The 21,156-nt window shown below is 43.4% G+C and overlaps 3 protein-coding genes across 3 annotated transcripts; all 3 read left to right on the top strand.

Annotated features, from left to right (window-relative positions):
* Positions 1–48: 48 nt before the first annotated feature.
* Positions 49–4,276, top strand: LOC121847826. The gene is made up of 5 exons (XM_042330595.1): positions 49–646; positions 1,028–1,158; positions 1,366–1,548; positions 3,804–3,866; positions 4,265–4,276. The coding sequence occupies exons 1-5, from the start codon at positions 364–366 to the stop codon at positions 4,274–4,276; spliced, it is 672 nt and encodes a 223-aa protein (XP_042186529.1). The 5' UTR covers positions 49–363.
* LOC112232191 (zinc finger protein 205-like) lies at positions 3,898–12,552 on the top strand. Its single transcript, XM_042330561.1, has 4 exons — positions 3,898–3,953; positions 4,372–4,483; positions 4,764–4,891; positions 10,593–12,552. Exons 2-4 carry the CDS (start codon positions 4,381–4,383, stop codon positions 11,589–11,591), a joined length of 1,230 nt encoding a protein of 409 aa, XP_042186495.1. The 5' UTR covers positions 3,898–3,953; positions 4,372–4,380; the 3' UTR covers positions 11,592–12,552.
* A 4,284-nt stretch (positions 12,553–16,836) lies between these two features.
* On the top strand, positions 16,837–19,399 carry LOC121847795 (zinc finger and SCAN domain-containing protein 30-like). The gene is made up of 3 exons (XM_042330556.1): positions 16,837–16,886; positions 17,049–17,179; positions 17,371–19,399. Exons 1-3 carry the CDS (start codon positions 16,877–16,879, stop codon positions 18,544–18,546), a joined length of 1,317 nt encoding a protein of 438 aa, XP_042186490.1. The 5' UTR covers positions 16,837–16,876; the 3' UTR covers positions 18,547–19,399.
* Positions 19,400–21,156: the final 1,757 nt, after the last annotated feature.

Below are 21,156 nucleotides of genomic sequence, written 5' to 3'. Positions count from 1 at the left end.
GGTGGGGGTGATGAAAGTAGGAAGGTTTGTAGGGAATTATTTAATTTTATTATAAAATGTAGGGTTAGTTAAGATAGTGTAGTGGAATAGATGTCGTAACGGTCTCACACTCCAGTACAGTAGGTGGCGGTGTATGCACATGGCAGTTGGTTGCGATTCTCCAATAAACCTTAAAATAAGAAAAAAGGAAAACAGAACTGAAAAGCCTTTTTGTTGTTATTATTTTGACGTTTATTAACTAACACCCTGGAACTCAAAATATGATCAATTTAAATTCACCGCATCGCGTTGGAAACAGGACTGGGTTGATAGATGTTATCTAGGTAACGCTAGCTAGCTGTTAACGGCTAACGTTAGCCAACAATGGATAACTGTATGGTTTTTCACACGCAAATAGCCTCCGTCGTGGAGGTGCTAGCGAATGCAGCCGTGGCAGAGATCTGTAAACTCGTAGACGACGACTATGCAGTGTTTCGTTTGGAAATAACTCAAAGCCAGAAAGAAAACAGGGCATTGCGTAGGAAACTACAGCTACTGGAACTGAAGGTGGCACGGGAGCGCGCAGAGAGGACAATGCAAGAGCGCGTCCTCGGCAGTCGTCCCAGTAGTGTCAAGATCCTCGACCGATACAGAGCGATGGCAAGAGGTAAATGTATCAGGAGACTGCGGGACCTGTCGCCCCCTTCCCCTCTGCGCTTGTGTGGCTTTAGATGTGTCAACCCCACCTATCTTGGTCAGTTTTAGGATAGTATGCAATAATTCCCCTGATTACTTAGTTATCTTGCGCACAGACACAATATCATATTCTAACCAGATTCTTGATTTACTGCATTTACTATTATTTACTCAATGAAAACATGCCTGGAACATAATACAATTAACAATAAATAGTATATCAATAAATTATGAGAAGCATTACCTTACATCCTTGCCAATTCTAGACAGTGTCAAAATGGTCAATAGTATACAATATAGTGTTGAACATTAGCTAACCTGACCACCTCTTTCCCCCCAATCACTCTCTCAGGTGAAGGACATCTCACTGGAGGCTACAGGAGCTTTGTGAAGCCAGCGGGACACAATACAAGGAGTGATGACCAACCAATCACTGTTGATGAGTGGAGTGGAACCTCAACCCAGAACATTATCATGATAGAGGTTAGTGTAATAGTGTTATGTAAAAAATTACAATTACTTTGTAAGTCAAATGTGGATGGTTTATTTCAAAGGCTCCCCTCAGCTATTCACTTGCTTACATTTACATCCTAATTTATCTGCCATAGGAGAGCTTGTGAGACTTCCCTTTGACATTGTTATCCAATTCAACCCATGTACTGATAGTAATGTCCTCTCTTCTTGTGTCAGTCTGCAGATGCAGAGGCTGCAGATCCTGGAGTCAAACTGGAGAGGTCTGGAGGAGAGGAGGACCCGCAGCATAGCAGAGACATCCAGACTGGAACAGCATCTGGAGTGGCGCGCCCTGTAGCCACGGAGGACCTCACCACCGCCGCTGCGCTCCAGGCCAGGAACCGTTGCAGCATCACAGAGGTCAGTCGAACGCTCTCCGACACAAAGGCTTTAACTGTAACACACAGGCTCTTACACACACAATATGAACAGAGATCAGAGCCAAAGAGACAAGGGCCACCAGTCTGACCTTCTGATCCTGGTTTCTACTACTTACTGGTGATTCACCAGAGCCAGAGGATGGTTTATTCCCGTGGAGATGGTGATGCGTTAGACACTCGCGGTGATGATCTGTTTTGTTCTTACGCTACAGAGATGGTCCCTGGAAACATATCCTTGGGTTTAGAGACACAGACTGATCTGTCTAGAGGGGACTGGAACATTTCTGTATGGACCTCGCTTAGTGCACGGGGGCATTGTCATGCTGAAACAGGAAAGGGCCTTCCCCAAACTGTTACCACAAAGTTGGAAGCACAGAATCATCTTGAATGTCATTGTATGCTGTAGCGTTAAGATATCCCTTCACTGAAACTAAGGGGCCTAGCCCGAACCTTGAAAAATTAGCCCCAGACCATTATTCCTCATCCACCAAACTTTACAGTTGGCACAATGCATTTGGGCAGGTAGCGTTCTCCTGGCATCCGCCAAACCCAGATTCGTCCGTCGAAGTGCCAGATGGTGATGCGTGATTCATCACTCCAGAGAACGCGTTTCCACTGCTCTAGAGTCCAATGGCTGCGAGCTTTACACCACTCCAGCTGACACTTGGCATTACCCATGGTGATCTTAGGCTTGTTTGCGGCTGCTCGGCCATGGATACCCATTTCCAGACAAACAGTTCTTGGGTAGACGTTGCTTCTAGAGGCAGTTTGGAACTCTGTAGTGAGTGTTGCAACTCGCTGCTGAGCTGTTGTTGCTTGTAAAACGTTTCTACTTCACAATAACAGCACTTACAGTTGACCGGGAGGCTCTAGCAGGGCACTCTTACATAGGTGTCATAACCAGCCATAAAATAACACAAAACATGTCTCAACAGGTCTAAATAGGTGTTATGACTATATTATTACAGGTTATGACCATGTCATAACGTGTTATGACACTGGGTGTCAAGTGAAGTGTTACCAAAAATCCTTCTTTACCTTGTCTCCTCCCCGTCATCTACACTGATTGAATTGGATTTAACAAGTGACATCAATAAGGAATCATAGCTTTCACCTGCATTCCCCTGGTCAGTTTATGTCATGGAAAGAGCAGGTGTTCATAATGTTTGGTATACACTCAGTGTATAAGGCACGTAAAGCCTAAAAGTCTGTTTCATATTGTGGATTGTACTGTGTATCTGATGTTCGCAAATTTTCCAAAGACACTTTTTTTAATGAGAAAATGAATGCAGTTCATTTCAACTTCAGGCAGATATTTTTGTTGAGACATGACAAGTATGTGTGGTTTTCATGTGGTGTATTTAAAACTTGTTTGTTCAATGAACACAAAGTGGGACTTTTCATTCTAAGACTTTGATTGAGACTCGCGTTAGCATACATCTGATCTTACCCTATTCTGCAAACACACAACAGTGCTTTATAATCAATATACACTTAGTCCACAAAACATTAGGAAAACCTGCTATTTCCATGACATAGAATGACCAGGTGAATGCAGGTAAAAGCTATGATCCCTTATTGATGTCACCTATTAAATCCACATCAATCGGTGTAAATGAAGGGGAGGAGACAGGTTAAAAATTATTTTTAAGCATTGAGACAATTGAGACATGGATTGTGTATGTGTGGATGGGCAAGACAAAATATTTAAGTGCCTCTGTATGGGGTATGGTAGTAGGTGCCAGGTGCACCCGGTTTGATTGTGTCAAGAACTGCAACGATGCTTGATTTTTCACGCGTGTATCAAAAATGGAACACCACCCAAAAGGACATCCAGCCAACTTGAAGCATTGGAGTCAACATGGGCCAGCAACCCTTTGGAACACTTTCGACACCTTGTAGAGTCCATGCCCCGATGAATTGTATTTGGAAGGTGTTCCTAATGGTTTGTACACTCAGTGAACACTCACCAAATATACCTACAAATACCCATACACTAGACAGGTTTGTCTGATGATTACTTGACTTATCATTGCTGACTTTTTACCCACAGCATCATATTTAATGTCCACCATGACGGGTTTAACATCAATGAAGTCATTCTGTAACTACAGTATAGGACTCAAACATAGTGGGGATGGGTAAACACTCCATGTTTAAAGTGTTTATTATCTGTGTGTGTACGTACCTGAGGGAGTGTATGTCTGTGTAATCTGTATCACCTTTATCTTCCAGGAGAAGGGTCCAGAGGTGCTGCTGGTGAAGGAGGAGGGGTGTGAGGAGGTTCTGGGGAACATGGTCATGGAGGACAACCAGACTACACCTCCTTCTGAACCCACAGAGGAACCAGCTGAGCAGCACAGGACCACACACAGTCTCACTGAGGTGAGCCCACTGTGAACTACTGGCTGAATGGTATTAGGTCAGGGCCCATATCCACAAAGCCTCTCAGAGTAGGAGTGCTGATCTAGGATCAGTTTAGCCTTTTAGATCATAATGAATAACATATGTAAAGATCCTAGATCTGCACTCCTACTCTGAGAATCTTTGTGGTTACGGGCCCAGGTCTTGACCATACCTTTGAATTATAAAACTATTAGAGTGTCAAGTAATCAAATTAACTAACATGTTTGCATACTGTAGTTCTCAAAGCAATCCATTACTGCCCAATCGTAATCACTCTTCTTTCACCCCAGCTGCCAAACTAACCCTGATTCAGATGACCATCCTACCCATGCTCCAAAGCAGGGTGCTGATACCAGATTTCTTGATCCAACATCCTCTCACTCTGTACCTCTTACAGTCAGTAGACATGGAGGATGGGAAGCCTGATCTGCTGCTGGTCAAAGAGGAGACAATAGAAGACGAACCAGAGAGCATTGACCTGCTGAGTGGGTTAAAGATGGGAGAGCAAGGTAAGAGAGACATACATATAGCCTCCATACAGTAATAGATCTTCAATGGGAATAGTAATACATATAGCCTCCATACAGTAATACATCTTCAATGGGGATAGTGATGCACCTGGCTATGTGTTCTTATTTTTCTTCATTCATAAAATGATATCAATACAACTTGTGTTTACATACAAAAACACACAATGTATGAACTGGACCTGGTAATTGATGAAAGAAAATCCATATGTAGAGTTCTCTGCCATGTTTATAAAGTCTATTTTGTAACCTCTTCCTGCAGGTGGTTGGCTGGAGGCTAACAGAGGAGACTGGGTGGCCATCTTGGATTCCCAGACTCAGACGGGTGCAGCCAAGGGCCCCGGGGACGAAAACATTGAGCAGGCCAGGACCAGAGGCGACATGGCTGAGGTCAGTGGCTGGGACCGCATCCTCAACTCTGGCAGATGTGACTAAGTACTTATACAGAAACTCAGCCTAAAACCCCAGGGTTTAGAGCTTGAGGTAGATACCTCATACAAGTACTTGGTAGTATGGCTCGAAGGTGCACTGTCCTCCTCTCAGCACATATCAAAGCTGCAGGCTAAAGTTAAATATAGACTTGGTTTCCTTTATCGTAATCACTCTTTTTTCACCCCAGCTGCCAAACTAACCCTGATTCAGATGACCATCCTACCCATGCTAGATTACGGAGACGTAATTTATAGATCGGCAGGTAAGGGTGCTCTCGAGCGGCTAGATGTACTTTACCATTCGGCCATCAGATTTGCCACTAATGCTCCTTATAGGACACATCACTGCACTCTATATTCCTCTGTAAACTGGTCATCTCTGTTTACCCGTCGCAAGACCCACTGGTTGATGCTTATTTTTAAAACCCTCTTAGGCCTCACGCCCCCCTATCTGAGGTATCTACTGCAGCCCTCATCCTCCACATACAACACCCGTTCTGCCAGCCATTCTGTTAAAGGTCCTCAAAGCACACACATCCCTGGGTCACTCCTCTTTTCAGTTCGCTGCAGCTAGCGTCTGGAACGAGCTGCAACAAATACTCAAACGGGACAGTTCTCAATCTCTTCATTCAAAGACTCAATCATGGACACTCTTACTGACAGTTGTGGCTGCTTTGTGTGGTGTATTGTTGTCTTTACCTTCTTGCCCTTTGTGCTGTTGTCTGTGCCCAGTAATGTTTGAACCATGTTTTGTGCTGCTACCATGTTGTGTTGTAGCGGTATTTATTAGAGAGGGGTAAAGAAAGATTTTGTTCGGGCGCCAGGCAGGTATTAACCATGCCGAAAGGAAAAGAGTAGAATAGAGAGAGTACCACTACCAGACACACACACATCAGCAGAAGAGACTGCCTAGAGTGTAGCCTGTTTACCAGATAGCCAGTGGAGAGAAAAGAGAATACACACCACATAAAACCCACATCACAGCACAGGGGTAACCCCAACAATAATACTAATACTAATAATGGCAGAGCAATTCAACAGCAACTTCATACAAGAACGAACCCAGTCACCAACAGAGGATTTGCAATAATCTGTATTATTTTCTAGTGGATGAGTGCAGAGGGTATGAATGTGGGGGGTGTTCATCGACACAACAAAGGCCTTAAAAAATGTCCACAGTCTTCTCGGCCACATGTCATTAGTACACCTCACCTCAATATGTTACGCCCCTGAAAACAGGGGAGAAATAATCACAAGAGTGATACGGTGTTGTATTCTCAATTCAACGTTTAGTGTAATGAGAAAAGACCGAGATTTTCCCCAGGAATATGGGTGGAGACCAGAGCAATCGATCTCCGGCTCATAGATTAAGAGCATTTCGTAGATCACAGATTAACACTTTTAGGCACCACAAAATAAAGTAATCAATATAACGTTTACACATTACTCTCACAATTCGTACCCTTTGACAGATTTTAACTTTAACACAATTATATGAATGTTATCAATCTCTATCAACTAATACTGAATGCATCTTTTTAACCTTAGATGTTTTAAGATCCTCACATACTATGAACTTACTAATACTTTTTAATGTATAACAGGCTATGAATATTTCCTTTAACCTGTCACAAATACAGTTCACATAACAATACACAACTTGCAAGCAACCTCCCTTCTAACTAAAATGTCCATCAAAATACTTCTGGCAGGGCAATAATAGTCCAGCTCTAATGAACTTCAATGGGAAGTGCATTTGAAAAATAGAGAGTCTTTTGCAGGTTAAAGCACTGGAACGAGAGGGAAGAGAAAGAAAGAGAAAAAGAGAAATCTTAGCTGTGGTCTTCAGGCCTGCCGGTGTACTGTCTGACTGTCCGATGGTTTGTATGTTAAAGCTTCGCAACAATGTTGCTACTAATCCATGCGATCCATAACGGGCGCGTCCCAAACAAAAACAACCACGATCTAAAGCGATCACACCGATGATTGAGTTAAATACTTTATAAACTACAAACGCTGAAAACAAACAAAACTTCTGCAGCACAGCACACACAATCAAACTGTCGCGCCACCCAAAAGCCCCTCCCCAAAGAGCTGAATGAGCTCTTTATTTCCTCCTTCCTTTACTGCTCATGCGCTCTTAAAGTGGCAGTGCACGGTGAAGACTCCGTGCAGATTTCGCCACAGTGTTGCTACCATGTTTTGTTTCTACCATGCTGTGTTGTCATGTGTTGCTGCCTTGCTATGGTGTTGTCTTAGGTCTGTTTATGTAGTGTTGTTTCTCTTGTTGTGATGTGTGTTTTGTCGTATATTTATATTCTATTTATTTTTAATCCCAGGCCCGTCCCCGCAGGAGGCTTTTTTGCGTTTTGGTAGGTCATTGTAAATAAGAATTTGTTCTTAACTGACTCGCTTAGTTAAATAAAGATTAAATAAAAAATAATTTTATTTAATTTTAAATAAAAGCCAGGAACTTAGGAAGAAACCTAGAGAGGAACCATGGCCTGAGGAGTAGGCAGTCCTCTTCAGGCTGTGCCAGGTGGAGATAAGAGTACACGGCCATTAAGGCCAGATCGTTCTTCAAGATGTTCAAACATTCAAATCAAAGTTTATTTGTCACGTGTGCCAAATACAACAGGTGTAGACCTTACAGTGAAATGCTTACTTACAGGCTCTAACCAATAGTGCAAAAAAGGTATTAGGTGAACAATAGGTAAGTAAAGAAATAAAAACAACAGTAAAAAGACAGTGAAAAACAGTAGCGAGGCTATATACAGTAGCGAGCCTATAAAAGTTGCGAGGCTACGTACAGACATCGGTTAGTCAGGCTGATTGAGGTAGTATGTACATGTAGATATGGTTAAAGTGACTATGCATATATGATGAACAGAGAGTAGCAGTAGCGTAAAGAGGGGTTGGCGGGTGGTTGATGGCGGGACACAATGCAGATAGCCTGGTTAGGTAATGTGCGGGAGCACTCGTAGGTCGGGTCAATTGAGGCAGTATGTACATATGTACATGAATGTATAGTTAAAGTGACTGTGCATATATGATAAACAGAGAGTAGCAGCAGCATAAAAGAGGGGTTGGGGGGGGGCACACAATGCAAATAGTCTGGGTAGCCATTTGATTACCTGTTCAGGAGTCTTATGGCTTGGGGGTAAAGACTGTTGAGAAGCTTTTTTGTCCTAGACTTGGCACTCCGGTACTGCTTGCCATGCGGTAGTAGAGAGAACAGTCTATGACTGGGGTGGATGGGGTTTTTGACAATTTTTAGGGCCTTCCTCTGACACCGCCTGTTGTAGAGGTCCTGGATGGCAGGCGGGCTTAGCCCCATGTGATGTACTGGGCTGTACGCACTACCCTCTGTCGTGCCTTGCGGTCGGAGGCCGAGCAATTGCCGTACCAGGCAGTGATGCAACCAGTCAGGATCTCTCGATGTTGCAGCTGTGGAACATTTTGAGAATCTCAGGACCCATGCCAAATCTTTTTAGTTTCCTGAGGGGGAATAGGCTTTGTCGAGCCCCCTTCATAACGGTCTTGGTGTGCTTGGACCTTTCTAGTTTGTTGGTGATGTGGACACCAAGGAACTTGAAGCTCTCAACCTGCTCCACTACAGCCCCGTCAATGAGAATGGGGGCGTACTTGGTCCTCCTTTTCCTGTAGTCCACAATAATCTCCTTAGTCTTGGTTATGTTGAGGGATAGGTTGTTATTCTGGCACCACCCGGCCAGGTCTCTGACCCTGAATAGCATTCTCACATAAGTGTTCCTTTTGTCCAGATGGGAAAGGGCAGTGTGGAGTGCAATAGAGACTGCATCCTCTGTGGATCTGTTTGGGCGGTATGCAAATTGGAGTGGGTCTAGGGTTTCCGGGAAAATGGTGTTGATGTGAGGCATTACCAGCCTTTCAAAGCACTTCATGGCTACGGACGTGAGTGCTACGGGTCTGTAGTCATTTAGGCAGATTGCCTTTGTGTTCTTGGGCACAGGGACTATGGTGGTCTGCTTGAAACATGTTGATATTACAGACTCAATCAGGGACATATTGAAAATGTCAGTGAAGACACCTGCCAGTTGGTCAGCACATGCCTGGAGCACATGTCCTGGTAATCCATCTGGCCCCGCAGCCTTGTGTATATTGACCTGTTTAAAGGTCTTACTCATGTTGGCTACGGAGAGCGTGATCACACAGTCGTCCGGAACAGCTGATGCTCTGACCAGCAGGGTCAAATAATAATCACAGTGGTTGTGCAACAGGTCAGCACCTCAAGATAAAATGTCAGTTGGTTTTTCATAGCCGAGCATTCAGAGGTCGAGACAGCAGGTGCGGGGGATAGTGAGAGAGAGGGTCGAAAACAGCAGGTCCGGGACAGGTTAGCACGTCTGGTGAACAGGTCAGGGTTCCATAGCCACAGGCAAAACTGCATGACCAGGTGGACTGGGAAAGGGGACAGCCAGCAGTCATCAGGTGAGGTAGTCCTGAGGCATGGGAGAATTAGAGGGAGCATAATTCATACAGGACAAGAGATAAGACAGGATAATTTCACCAGACAAACTGACCCTAGCACCCCAGCACAGACTATTGCAACATAGATACTGGAGGTTAAGGTGGGGGGGGGGGATAAACCAGGCAGGATAAAACCCTGACCACTTTGCCAAAGCACAGCCCCCACACCACTAGAGGGATATCAACAGACCACCAACTTACTACCCTGACACAAAGGCTGAGTATAGCCCACAAGATCTCCTCCACTGCAGAGGGGGCGCATAACCGGACAGAAAGATCACGTCAGTGACTCAACCCACTCAAGTGACGAACCCCTCCTTGGGGTGGCATGGAAGAGCACCAGTAAGCCAGTGACTCAGCCCCTGTAATAGGGTCAGGGGCAGAGGATCCCAGTGGAGAGAGCAAGGGCAGTTCGTCACTCCAGTGCCTTGCCATTCACCTTCGCTCCCCTGAGCCAGAGTAATTCGCAGTCATGTGAAATCCATAGAGTAGGGCCTAAATTTGTGTATTTACATTGACTGCTTTTCATATATGAACTGTAACTCTGTAAATCTTTTAAAATGTTGCATGTTGCGTTTATGATTTTGTTCAGTATATGTTCCTTTAGGATGATACTGTTTTTTTAATAGTGAGTTGAGGATATTGCCTTAATTAGTTTACTTGACACAAAGTATTGAAGGTCTTTGTAATGTAATGTTTAACCTTGTACAACATTTTCAAAAATGTATTTTAACAAAGCGAGGGTACAAGATTTACAGAAAAATGTAGTGTCACCAAAGTGAGAAAGTTATTCTTCTTGTCACGCATCGTTTTGTGCAATGAAAGTACTGTACTTCACGTTATGTGAGTGTATATATACCATTTTGTTGAAATTCAATACAAAAATTGACTGTCTGACTTGGTTATTTTTGTATCATTACAGGGACTGAGTTTCCCTTCTCTCAGTCAAACCTAAACATTATACTTAGTTCTTGAATCAACACATATGGACATTTTTTATAATGAAGTCCAATGGATCCATATTGTTGGGTACTTGAATCAGTGTTGGGGATGGGCTTGACTGTGGTTATTAATTTTCATGTTTCTGTGTGTACAGCAAATAATTTCTTATATAAAACCTTTATGCTTTTCTGTCCAATTTGTGTTTACAGTCTGCAGTCCATGAGGAACTGTTGATATCCGGTGTTGCTGGCGGGAGAGACTGGACCTCTGATGCGGCCGGTCACGAACCCTGGCCACAGATCAGGACCCTGGATCAGGAGCCGTCACTCTTCCTTCCTGAGTCAGAACCAAGACTGAACCATGAGGGACAGAGACTCCACCACCACACAGAAGACAACCAGTGGACAGGTGGACTGAACAACCTCAGTCCTGGTGGTCATCAGAGAGACAGAGGCTCCAGTCTGCAGCCCAGACCCTCTTCGCATTCTCGGTGCAAGGATGAAGCAGGGCCTGGGGCTGATAGAGATAGACCCTCCTGTTCCTATGATACAAACACCACAGTATCCATGATGAACAGAGCAGGTCACCCTGGGCTTCAGTCTTCACCGAGAGTAATGGGAGACCCCCCTGGTGGGAGTCGAACAGGAAGTCTGTCTTCTCCTTCAGGATCTCATCTAACGCCTGATGATTGGGTTCATAGAAAGCCTAGACCTGGGTCTAGCCTTCCTCAACTACCTCATGGTTACCACACCAATACAGACAGGGTCAGGATGGGTGTTCACCACAAGAAGTATCAAGCTGATAACACGGCACACAATCCCAACAACACCGAAACAATGGCTAGAGGTCAAGGAGGGAGCTCAAAGACTAACCAGATGAGGGTGGTGGCTCCTGCTTCTACCTCCTCTGGTGTTATTTGGTCAAAACGTGGGAGGCCAAACATTAAGACCGACAATAACAAGCCATACACCTGCCCCACATGTGGGAAGTGCTTTGCTGAGGCGAACTATGTGAAGATCCACCAGAGGGTCCACACAGGGGAGAAACCGTTCAGCTGTACCCAGTGTCACATGCGCTTCTCAGAGGCTGGCACCCTGAAGAGGCACCAGAGGGTCCACACAGGGGAGAAACCCTACAGCTGCCCTCAGTGTGAGAAAAGGTTCTCCCACCAGCACCATCTGAAGAGGCACCTGAAGGTCCACACATGAGAAAAGCCATTCGCCTTCTCTGAGGTTCTCAGAGAGGAGCTACCTCAGGACACACTAGCAGAAAAAACATTACACTTCATAACATAAAAGGTAACCATTCCCTCCTCAGGGTACAGGAATCACTACTGTAACCCCCTAGTTCCTTAGGGCCACCCAATAGCACATTGTCTTCCCATCATTGGTGTTAGTGCGGTGACATACTGCCGACCTTCACTTTCTCTCATTAGCTTTAGTCCTGCCCTCTAACCTCTCATTCCCTATGTGTTTTTTATCTTCTCTTCCTCCAAGCTAACCCTTAAATATTTCTACCTCACATTTAATAGTTCTCTCCTTTTGCCCACCTAACCATGCATGTACTCTTTGAGGGTGTCTCTTTTTCTGAGTTCCTTTTATTTGTGTGTACAGAACATGATTCCTTTCTCATCTTTATCTACCCTCTTATCTTCCTACTTCATGCTGCTCATTGGTTAACTGTCACCGTGGAAGCCCCCATTGGGCCCACCCCCAAGCCACACAGCAAAGCTCTGGATAGGCTCGGTCAGGTGGACCAGATCCATAGAGCCAATCGGGATGCTTCTTAATCTTCTCTCAAGACAAAGATTCATTTTCATTACTGTCAACAGAAAAGATCCACAGATGCATTTGGAATAACGATAGGGACAGTGTTGAATATTCCTGAATAGAATATTGCATCCAGACATTGTGTGATATAAACAGTATAATGCATATATAAGTCTAAAAGGTATATTATAGTGTTTGCACTGTGTAGGATATATGATGTTCACCAATCCCTATTTCATTACATCCATTTAACTACTTTATTTTTTACCAAGACACTTTTAATGATAATAAATGCAGTTCATCAAGTTAATGCAGATTATTTTGTTGAGAATTGTATGTGTGGTTTTCATATGATGTATTTCATTTTTAAAAATGTTTAATAAACACACTTATATTGAGACTCTCTCTAGTATACATCACATCTGATCTCACCCTATTCTACATACCGACAGCTTATATACACTTACTAAATATACCTACAAAAACACCTATTGTACAAATAATTTAGTCAGGTTTGTCTGATGAATTTTTATTTATTATTACTTATATTTTACCCATATTCATGTCCACCATGATGGGTTTAACAACAATGAAGTAATTCTGTAACTACAGTATAGGACTCAAACATAGTCAGCCTGGTCTCAGAGAAAAACATTATGTTTTACTAAAATCCATGCCACTCCATTTAGCATGATATGTTACTTTAGATTAGGGTTAGGTTTAGGGGAAGGGTTAGCTAACATGCTGAGTAGTTAAAGTAGTAGTTGCAAATTAGCTAAAATGCTATATTTGTCCATGAAAACACGCAACCATTGGGTTGCTAGACGTTTGCTTTATCCAACCACCCATCCCCCCCTGACCAACCACCTTCTTTTCGTTTTTTGCTTTAAGTAACCTACTGTCATACCAAGAGTAACATATACTAATTTGAGTGTCCCGGATTTATATAGGCCGATGTAATGTAACCTAATCTAAAAAAGGTACAGAGGTTGTTCAGTCCACTGGTGGATGTAAATATTTTTCCTCATAATCCTGGACTATCGGACCAAAATCGTATTATGTTTGCAATCGCAACAGATAATCTGCTCAGATCACAACCAAGGATTATCAAAAGTTGCACTATAAATTCTCGGACAACCCAAAGATTCCTAGATGCCCTTCCAGACCCGCTCCACCTACTCAAGGATGTCAGAGTACAAAAATCACTTAACCACCTAACTGAGGATTTAACATTGAATAGATGGAGTCGCACCTCTTAAAACTAAAAACATTTGTCACAAGAAATCAGCTCCCTGGTATACACTAAATACACAAGCCCTGAAACAAACTTCCAGAAAATTGGAACGGAAATGGCGCTCCACCAAACTGGAAGTCTTCCGACTAACTTGGAAAGACATTACCGTGCAGTATCGAAGAGTCCTCACTGCTGCTCGATCACCCTACTTTTCCAACCTAATTGAGGGGAATAAAAACAATCCATATTTTATTTTTGATACTGTCGCAAAGCTAATTAAAAAGCAGCATTCCCCAAGAAAGGATGGTCTTCACTTCAGCAGTGATGAATTCATGATCATAAAAAAAATGTAAAATAGATTTCTCAAACTCAATTGTCCAGAACTACTTAATCCTGTATCTCTCGACTCATTAACGAAAATAGTCATAGCCTCTAAACCTTCTAGCTGCCTCTAAACCTTCTAGCTGCCTACCTTAAAACCTTCTAGCTGCCAACTAAACTACTGAGAGAGCTACCTCCTGTGCTTGGCCCTCATATGTTGAATATAATAAACGGCTCCCTATACTCCAGATGTGTACCAAACTCACTGGAAGTGGCAGTAATAAAGCCAAACCTGAAAAATCCAAACCTTGACTCGAAAATGTAAAAAACGATCAGCCTATATTGAATATCCCATTCCTCTCTCAAAAGAAAAGCTGTTGCACATTGACTCATACAAATAATGTATACAAAACGCTCCAGTCTAATTTGACACCATCATAGTACTGAGACTGCACTTGTGAAGGAGGTAAATTACCTTTTAATGGCGTCAGACCAAGGCTCTGCATCTGTTCTCGTGCTCCTAGACATTAGTGCCACTTTTGATACCAATCACCACATTCTTTTGTAGAGATTGGAAATCCTAATTGGTAAACATGGTTTAGTTCTTGCCTGGGTTAGATCTTATCTGTCGGAATGATATCAGTTCATCTCTGTGGACATAAGTTGATAAAAATATCTAACACAACATTAGGTAATAATATATGCATTATCAAGGATTTATAATCATCTATAATGGGGCTGTCATTTTGGACCAGGAACACAGAATTAATTAATTTGAAACAAACACAACAGGAGGGTTAACCAAACCCTTTGAACTACGGCCCCAACCAATAAGATCCTTTCTCAGTGTAAATGGAAGTGGGGTGTCTTGATTTGGCTCATAGAGAATGATTTAAACATCTAGTGACCAAAAGGCCATATTAGCATGGGCAGCGCCATTGAGGGCTTCCACCATTTTAATGTAGTCAACATGGGACTTCCTGGTAACCCTGTTGGAGTCATGTCCAATCGGGACATCAGGAGGGATCAGCCAATCGTGAATAAGAAAATGTACAAATTCAAAATGGAGATAGCATGAGCAGTGCCATTGAGGCAATCACTGAAGCTATAATGGCACAGATACAAATATGAGTCCTCTACCTATCTCTATGATTTGTCGAGTTCTCTCTGACTTATAACGCAGACGTGGAAGAATGGGAAGAGAGGCGCCAGGCTCAAACCTACGTCTCCTGAATATATACCCAGTAATGGTGTTAAAGAGTACAAATCAACTACTGAGTGTGAGACCCTGTCTCCTTTTACAAGTCACCAACGAGGGTGTGACATGGTGTTTGGAAGTGAGCCAGACCAGGATGAAGTACCTGAGGTGACAGGTGTGGTAGAGACTTCCAACGTTTGCCCTGAGAGGTGGATTCTGTTTTTTTGGCCAACCCGTACATTGTTTCAAGCGGAGTAAAGGACAAACTAGGAACTGTACATCTGTCAAAGTTTTGAGAAGTGGAATTGTTTCGCTTTTTTGTGCATCCTCCGGCACAGAGGCAGCGGGGAAACTGTGTCACGTGCCTCTGGGATCGACATGTGTAGTGCTTTGTTCTCCAGAGCAGGGTGCCACTCAAAAGAGTGATCAATGGGGTAGCATTGAGTGTAGAGGTGGATCAAATGAAAAATAATATTCCTGGTGTTTGTGACACCCGCTGTTTGATGAGACGTAGACCCGGTGGCAATGGAAAGACTGAGAATACGGTCTGTCTCGTTGAGCTTTGACCTGACCGTACCTGATACGGTCAGGTTAGGTTATATTTGCTAAACTGTGATGGCATCTGTTCCGAACCCGCTTTATGTGCTAAGGACTCGGACATATTGCAGCAGTGTGTAGAAAGGAGATCCCGCGATGTGGGAAATGTACAGGAGGGCATAGCCGGAGATGGTGTAAAGTTGGGATAAAGAAAGCAGTCTCCACTGTGGGGGCACCCATGCAACTGGGGATCCGAAGTGCCCTTTGAAGGTATGACAGGTTGAGATTGCCAGAGTTAGAGTGGGGTAGAAAGTGTCCTATTCTGAGGCAGTGAAGAGAGTATAGGATAGCCCAAGGGTGAGTGATTAGACTGGGAGATAAGAGAGAGATCCAGAGAGGATGAGTTTTATTAAGGTAGGATTTCTTGTGTTTATTGCTATGGATAATTGTACTGCACTGATGAAGCATGAATCCCAGAAAATACATGTGGTAGTGGAAGTAGCAGAGACATTTGTGGGTGCAAGAGATCTACAAGGGGTTTCGAAGAGTAGGGGTTCCATGCTCCTGGTCAGTTGGCCTGGAGTATGATCTGGTAGGGCTAAAGTAGTGGGATTGGGGGTGGTGAGTTTATGAGGTATAGTGGTGTATATGTGTAGGGTTATCAGGAACAGGCAACTCCAGTCTTTAGGGACCAGAGTGGTGTCACACTTTTTCTCCATCCCAAACACAGCTGTTTAAACTAATTGCATTCTAAACTGAAGGTCATAATTAGTTGATTATTGGAGTCATGTTTGTTAGCTGGGGAAAAAGTGTTACACCAATCAGGTCCCATCCCTGGATTAGATGGTGATGAGATTAATTCCCCTTTTTGTGTGACAAAGTGCAATTCACCCTCCGACCTGTGAAAGGCAGCAATACTTGTATAGTCTGCCGGAAACTCACACAAAAAAAGTACACGGAAGTCAACAAGAACAATTTCCACGATAGCGTTTTTATTGTTGTTATTTCGACGTTTATAAACACCCCGGAACTTAAAATATGATTCATCTAACTGCACAGCATCACATACTTACCATATGTAGTGTTTAATTGGCGTTGGAGACAGGACTTGGTTGATAGATGTTATCTAGGTAACGCTACCTAGCTATCTGCTAACGTCAGCTAACCATGGCTAACTGTATGGTTTTTCACACTCAATTAGCCTCCATCATGGAGGTTCTAGCGAATGCAGCTGTGGCAGAGATCTGTAAACTCGTAGATGACGACTATGCAGTGTTTCGTTTGGAAATAACTCAAAGCCAGAAAGAAAACAGGGCATTGCGGAGGAAACTACTGGAACTGAAGGTGGCTCGGGAGCGCGCAGAGAGGACAGTGCGAGAGCGCGTCCTCGCCAGTCGACCCAGTAGTGTCAAGATCCTCGACCGATACAGAGGAATGGCAAGAGGTACATTTTGCAGAAGGCCGAGACTGGGTAGTATATCAGGAAGTTAGAGGTGTTACCTTACATCCTTGCCAATTGTAGACAACGTCAATATTGTAAACTATAGTGTTGAGCATTGACAGTGCCTAACCTAACCACCTATTTCCCCCCCAATCACTCTCTCAGGTGAAGGACATCTCACTGGAGGCCACAGGAGCTTTGTGAAGCCAGCAGGGCACAACACATGGAAAGACGACCAACAAATCACTGTTGATGAGAGGAGCGAAACTTCAACCCAGCATGTTATCGTGATAGAGGTTTGTGTAATTGTGTTGCATAAAAAATGTGTTACTTGGTAAATTAAATGTGGCCCGTTTATTTCAGAAAGGGTACCCTCAGCTATGTACATCATCATTTATCTGCCAATGGGGAGCTTGTGAGACTTCCCTAGGACATTGTTATCCTGTTCAACTCATGTACCAGTAATAACCTCCTCTCTTCTTGTCAGTCTGCGGATGCAGAGGCTACAGGTACTGGGGTCAAACAGGAGAGGTCTGAAGGAGAGGAAGACCTACAGCACAGCAGAGACATCCAGGCTGGAGCACCCCCTGTAGCCACAGAGGACCCCGCCCCAGCGCAGCCCAGGACCCGACACAGCATCAGTGGACTGCAGAACGCTGTCCTCAAGTCAGAGTCCGGCACCGAGACTTTAACTGTAACACACAGGTTCTTACACACAGGATCTGACCACAGATCAGACCCAGAGAGACTAGGGCCACTGGCCTGTCCTCCTGCTCCCGGCTCAGAATATTTACCAGTATTTCACCAGAGCCAGAGGACGGTTAATTCCTGTGGGGATGTTGAGGGTGATGCATTAGACACTGGCAATGATGATCCATCTTGTTCTTACACTACAGAAATAGATCCTGGCAAAATGCCCTTGGGTTTAGAGACACAGACTGATCTGTCTAGAGGTGACTGGAACCGGTACAGTAATAGGTTATACTCTGAAGGGTGCCTAGATAAGAAAGGCGAGGTTATAATGGTAGATGAGGTGAAAGTGGAGGGCGACGCTCCTCCCACATGGAATGCAGATAGTCACCTAGGAGACAGACACTCACAGGGCAGAGATTTCTTAAATTACAGGGGAAGCTTAGAGACAAATCTAAATGTCGCCACCCACTCCTCTTTACATGCGTTCAGGGGTCGTGACCCAGTGTTCACGTCGATGGCACCTTCCGATTCACATAGCGACGTCCTTTTCGATCAGTTATTGAACTCAAACAACACGGCTAGAGCCCAGGCTCAGGGGGAAGGAGCCACATCAGGCAATAGTAAAGAGAAAAGATTCCTCTGCATGTTCTGTCACAAAGGCTTCAGCTGTCCCCAGAAGGTGGAGAGGCACCAGAGGGTCCACACAGGGGAGAAACCCTTCAGCTGTACCCAGTGTGAGAAGAGGTTCTCCCGCCAGGACAACCTAAAGATGCACCAGAGGGTTCACACAGGGGAGAAACCCTTCAGCTGTACCCAGTGTCACATGCGCTTCGCCCTGGCAGGCAACCTGAAGATGCACTTGAAAGTCCACACGGGAGAAAGGCCATTCGCCTGTACGCACTGCGGGAAGAGGTTCTCAGAGAGGAGATACCTCAGGATACACCAGCAGAAAAACCATGCCATTCTATGATATAGAAAGTAACCATTCCACTCGATAGCTTCTGACGTTTAGATTAAACCCTGCATTAAAGACAAAGATGAATTTGTCAGCAGAATAGATCCACTGATTACTTTTGACTTATCATAGCTGCCTTTTTTCAGTATAGGACTCAAATGTAATGGGGATGGGTAAACTCTCCATGTTGATGGTGTGTTTATTATCTGTGTGTTCATATATGTCTGTGTCCTCTGTATCACCTCTCTTCCAGGAGGAGAATCCAGAGTGTCGATTTATATATTACACTAGATGACTGATAAGGGGCTCTGTTTTGAAACCACGCCTCCATCTTGGCACTCCCCCACCCACGTAAAAAATATTTTGGAAGCTCCAGAAATGCATTAATTAATGTCTACATTTGTTTTGCCATGTTTATTATATTACAGACATCTTAATGCATACTTTAAATTATATTATGTAAGCTAAACTATTTTTTTGAAAGGAAAATTTAAAAAAAATTATACTTAAGGAAAATGTTAAGGTTCTAATATTACTGTCCCTACTAGGAAAATAAATACTTAAAGCTGCAATATGTAACTTTTTGGTGACCTGACCAAATTCACATAGAAATGTGAGTTATAGATCTGTCATTCTGATTGAAATCAAGTCTAAGAAGCGATCATTTTTGCGTCTTTTACTTTCCGTTTTGTACACCGGCTTCAAACAACTGAAAGTATAATATTTTTGGTCATGGAAAATATATTTCACAGCGGTTTAGATGGTAGATTGATTCTCTGCACTATACTTACTTGTTTTGTCACAAATGGAAATTAGGTGAACTATTTAAGCAATAAGGGCAGAGGAGGTGTGGTATATGGCAAATATACCATGGCTAAGGGCTGTTCATGTGTGCAAAGCGGAGTGCCTGGACACAGTCCTTAGCCATGGTATATTGGCCATATATCACAAACCTCCGAGGTGCCTTATTGCTATTATAAACTGGTTACCAATGTAATTAGAGCAGTAAAAATACATGTTTTGTCATACCCGTGGTATAGGGTCTGAAATACCATGGCTGTCAGCCAATCAGCATTCAGGGCTCGAACCACCCAGTTTATAATTTAATTTGAACAACCAGGAAATGGGGGAGCGATTTCTGCATAGTGCAGCTTTAAATACATGTAATTTTGTCCTTAACATTTTAATTGAAAAACTGTAGAACTCCATTCCTTCCTATGGAAGACATGCTCCTTCTGGGGAGTGCCAATATGGCTTACCGGTGGCTTCAAAGCCGCTCACTGGCCAATAGGTCGTTATCAATAAAACGTCACAATAAGATGCAGAGTGTTCGATTTGCCTGCTTGAGGGGCAAGGAGACCCCAGCTCCTCTAAAACCATTGACAACTGCGTGCCGTTTTCAAGGGATTGTTAAATAAATGTTAACCTGTCTAGGACTGGGGTTCTGCTAGCGGAAAAGCAATGGAACGAGAGCTACCTCTCGTGTGAATGCGCGTGACTGAGATCGAGGCTGCTGCCGGACCTCTGACTCAATCCCCTCTCATTTGGCCCCCCTTCACAGTAGAAGCCTGAAACAACGTTCTAAAGACCGTTGACATCTAGTGGAAGCCTTAGGAAGTGCAAAATGACCCATATCCCACTGTGTATTCGATAGGGGCGGAGTTCAAAAACTACAAACCTCAGATTTCCCACTTCCTGTTTGTATTTTTTCTTAGGTTTTTGCCTGCCATATGAGTTCTGTTATACTCACAGAAATCATTCAAACAGTTTTAGAAACATCCGAGTGTTTTCTATCCAATACTAATAATGATATGCATATATTAGCATCTGGGAATAAGTAGGAGGCAGTTTACTCTGGGCACGCTTTTCATCCAGTGAAAATGCTGCCCCCTATCCCAACCACTATTTGGTTGTAATATCATCACCTCGTCAGAACTATACATTTCCATGCAAAACAATTGTGCAGATTTAGCTACATCAAAGTTATACAGCCAATATACAGCATGCTTTTAATTATCAGTAAACATCAATTGATCATGTCATTTCAGATATTTGATGTTAGCCCACGACATCTCTCAGTAGTGGCCACTATTCATTTGATAATTGCATAATATAAAAGTGAACTATATCTGACAAGTATGAGTGGTTTAGATTAATATCCAATCCTTTGTGGGCTCTGCCAGTCAAGTGGCAGAAGGGCGCACTTGCCGTTGCAATGTTAGCAGATAATGTTTACTTTGCAAGTTTTTCAGTCTAAATCACGATTGCTGCTGACAGACATGATAGACTATATTGATTGAAGAACCAGGTGAAATTGGCTAGCTAGCTAGATAGCAAATAACAGATCACGTCAATATGGCTGGTTAACAAGCCAACTTTCAAATAATTAACTAGATGGCTATATCCAAATCATGTTTGATTTGCGGGCCATCTATAATGGTGATGACAGTAGTCCGACTCACATCCTTACCAGGATGAGGATTTGACGATGTCAAGCTAAATTACGCATGTTGTTTGCTTAGCTAGCTAACTACAAGCCAAATTGGTTATCTGAAAATACAGTGCCTTTTTAAAAAACATTTATTTCACCTTTATTTAACCAGGTAGGCGAGTTGAGAACAAGTT

Source organism: Oncorhynchus tshawytscha, linkage group LG11, assembly GCF_018296145.1.
Source record: "Oncorhynchus tshawytscha isolate Ot180627B linkage group LG11, Otsh_v2.0, whole genome shotgun sequence".
In the NCBI taxonomy this organism is placed as follows: domain Eukaryota; kingdom Metazoa; phylum Chordata; class Actinopteri; order Salmoniformes; family Salmonidae; genus Oncorhynchus; species Oncorhynchus tshawytscha.
Note: the sequence above shows the minus strand (reverse complement) of the source record. Positions and strands in the feature narration are given on the sequence as shown.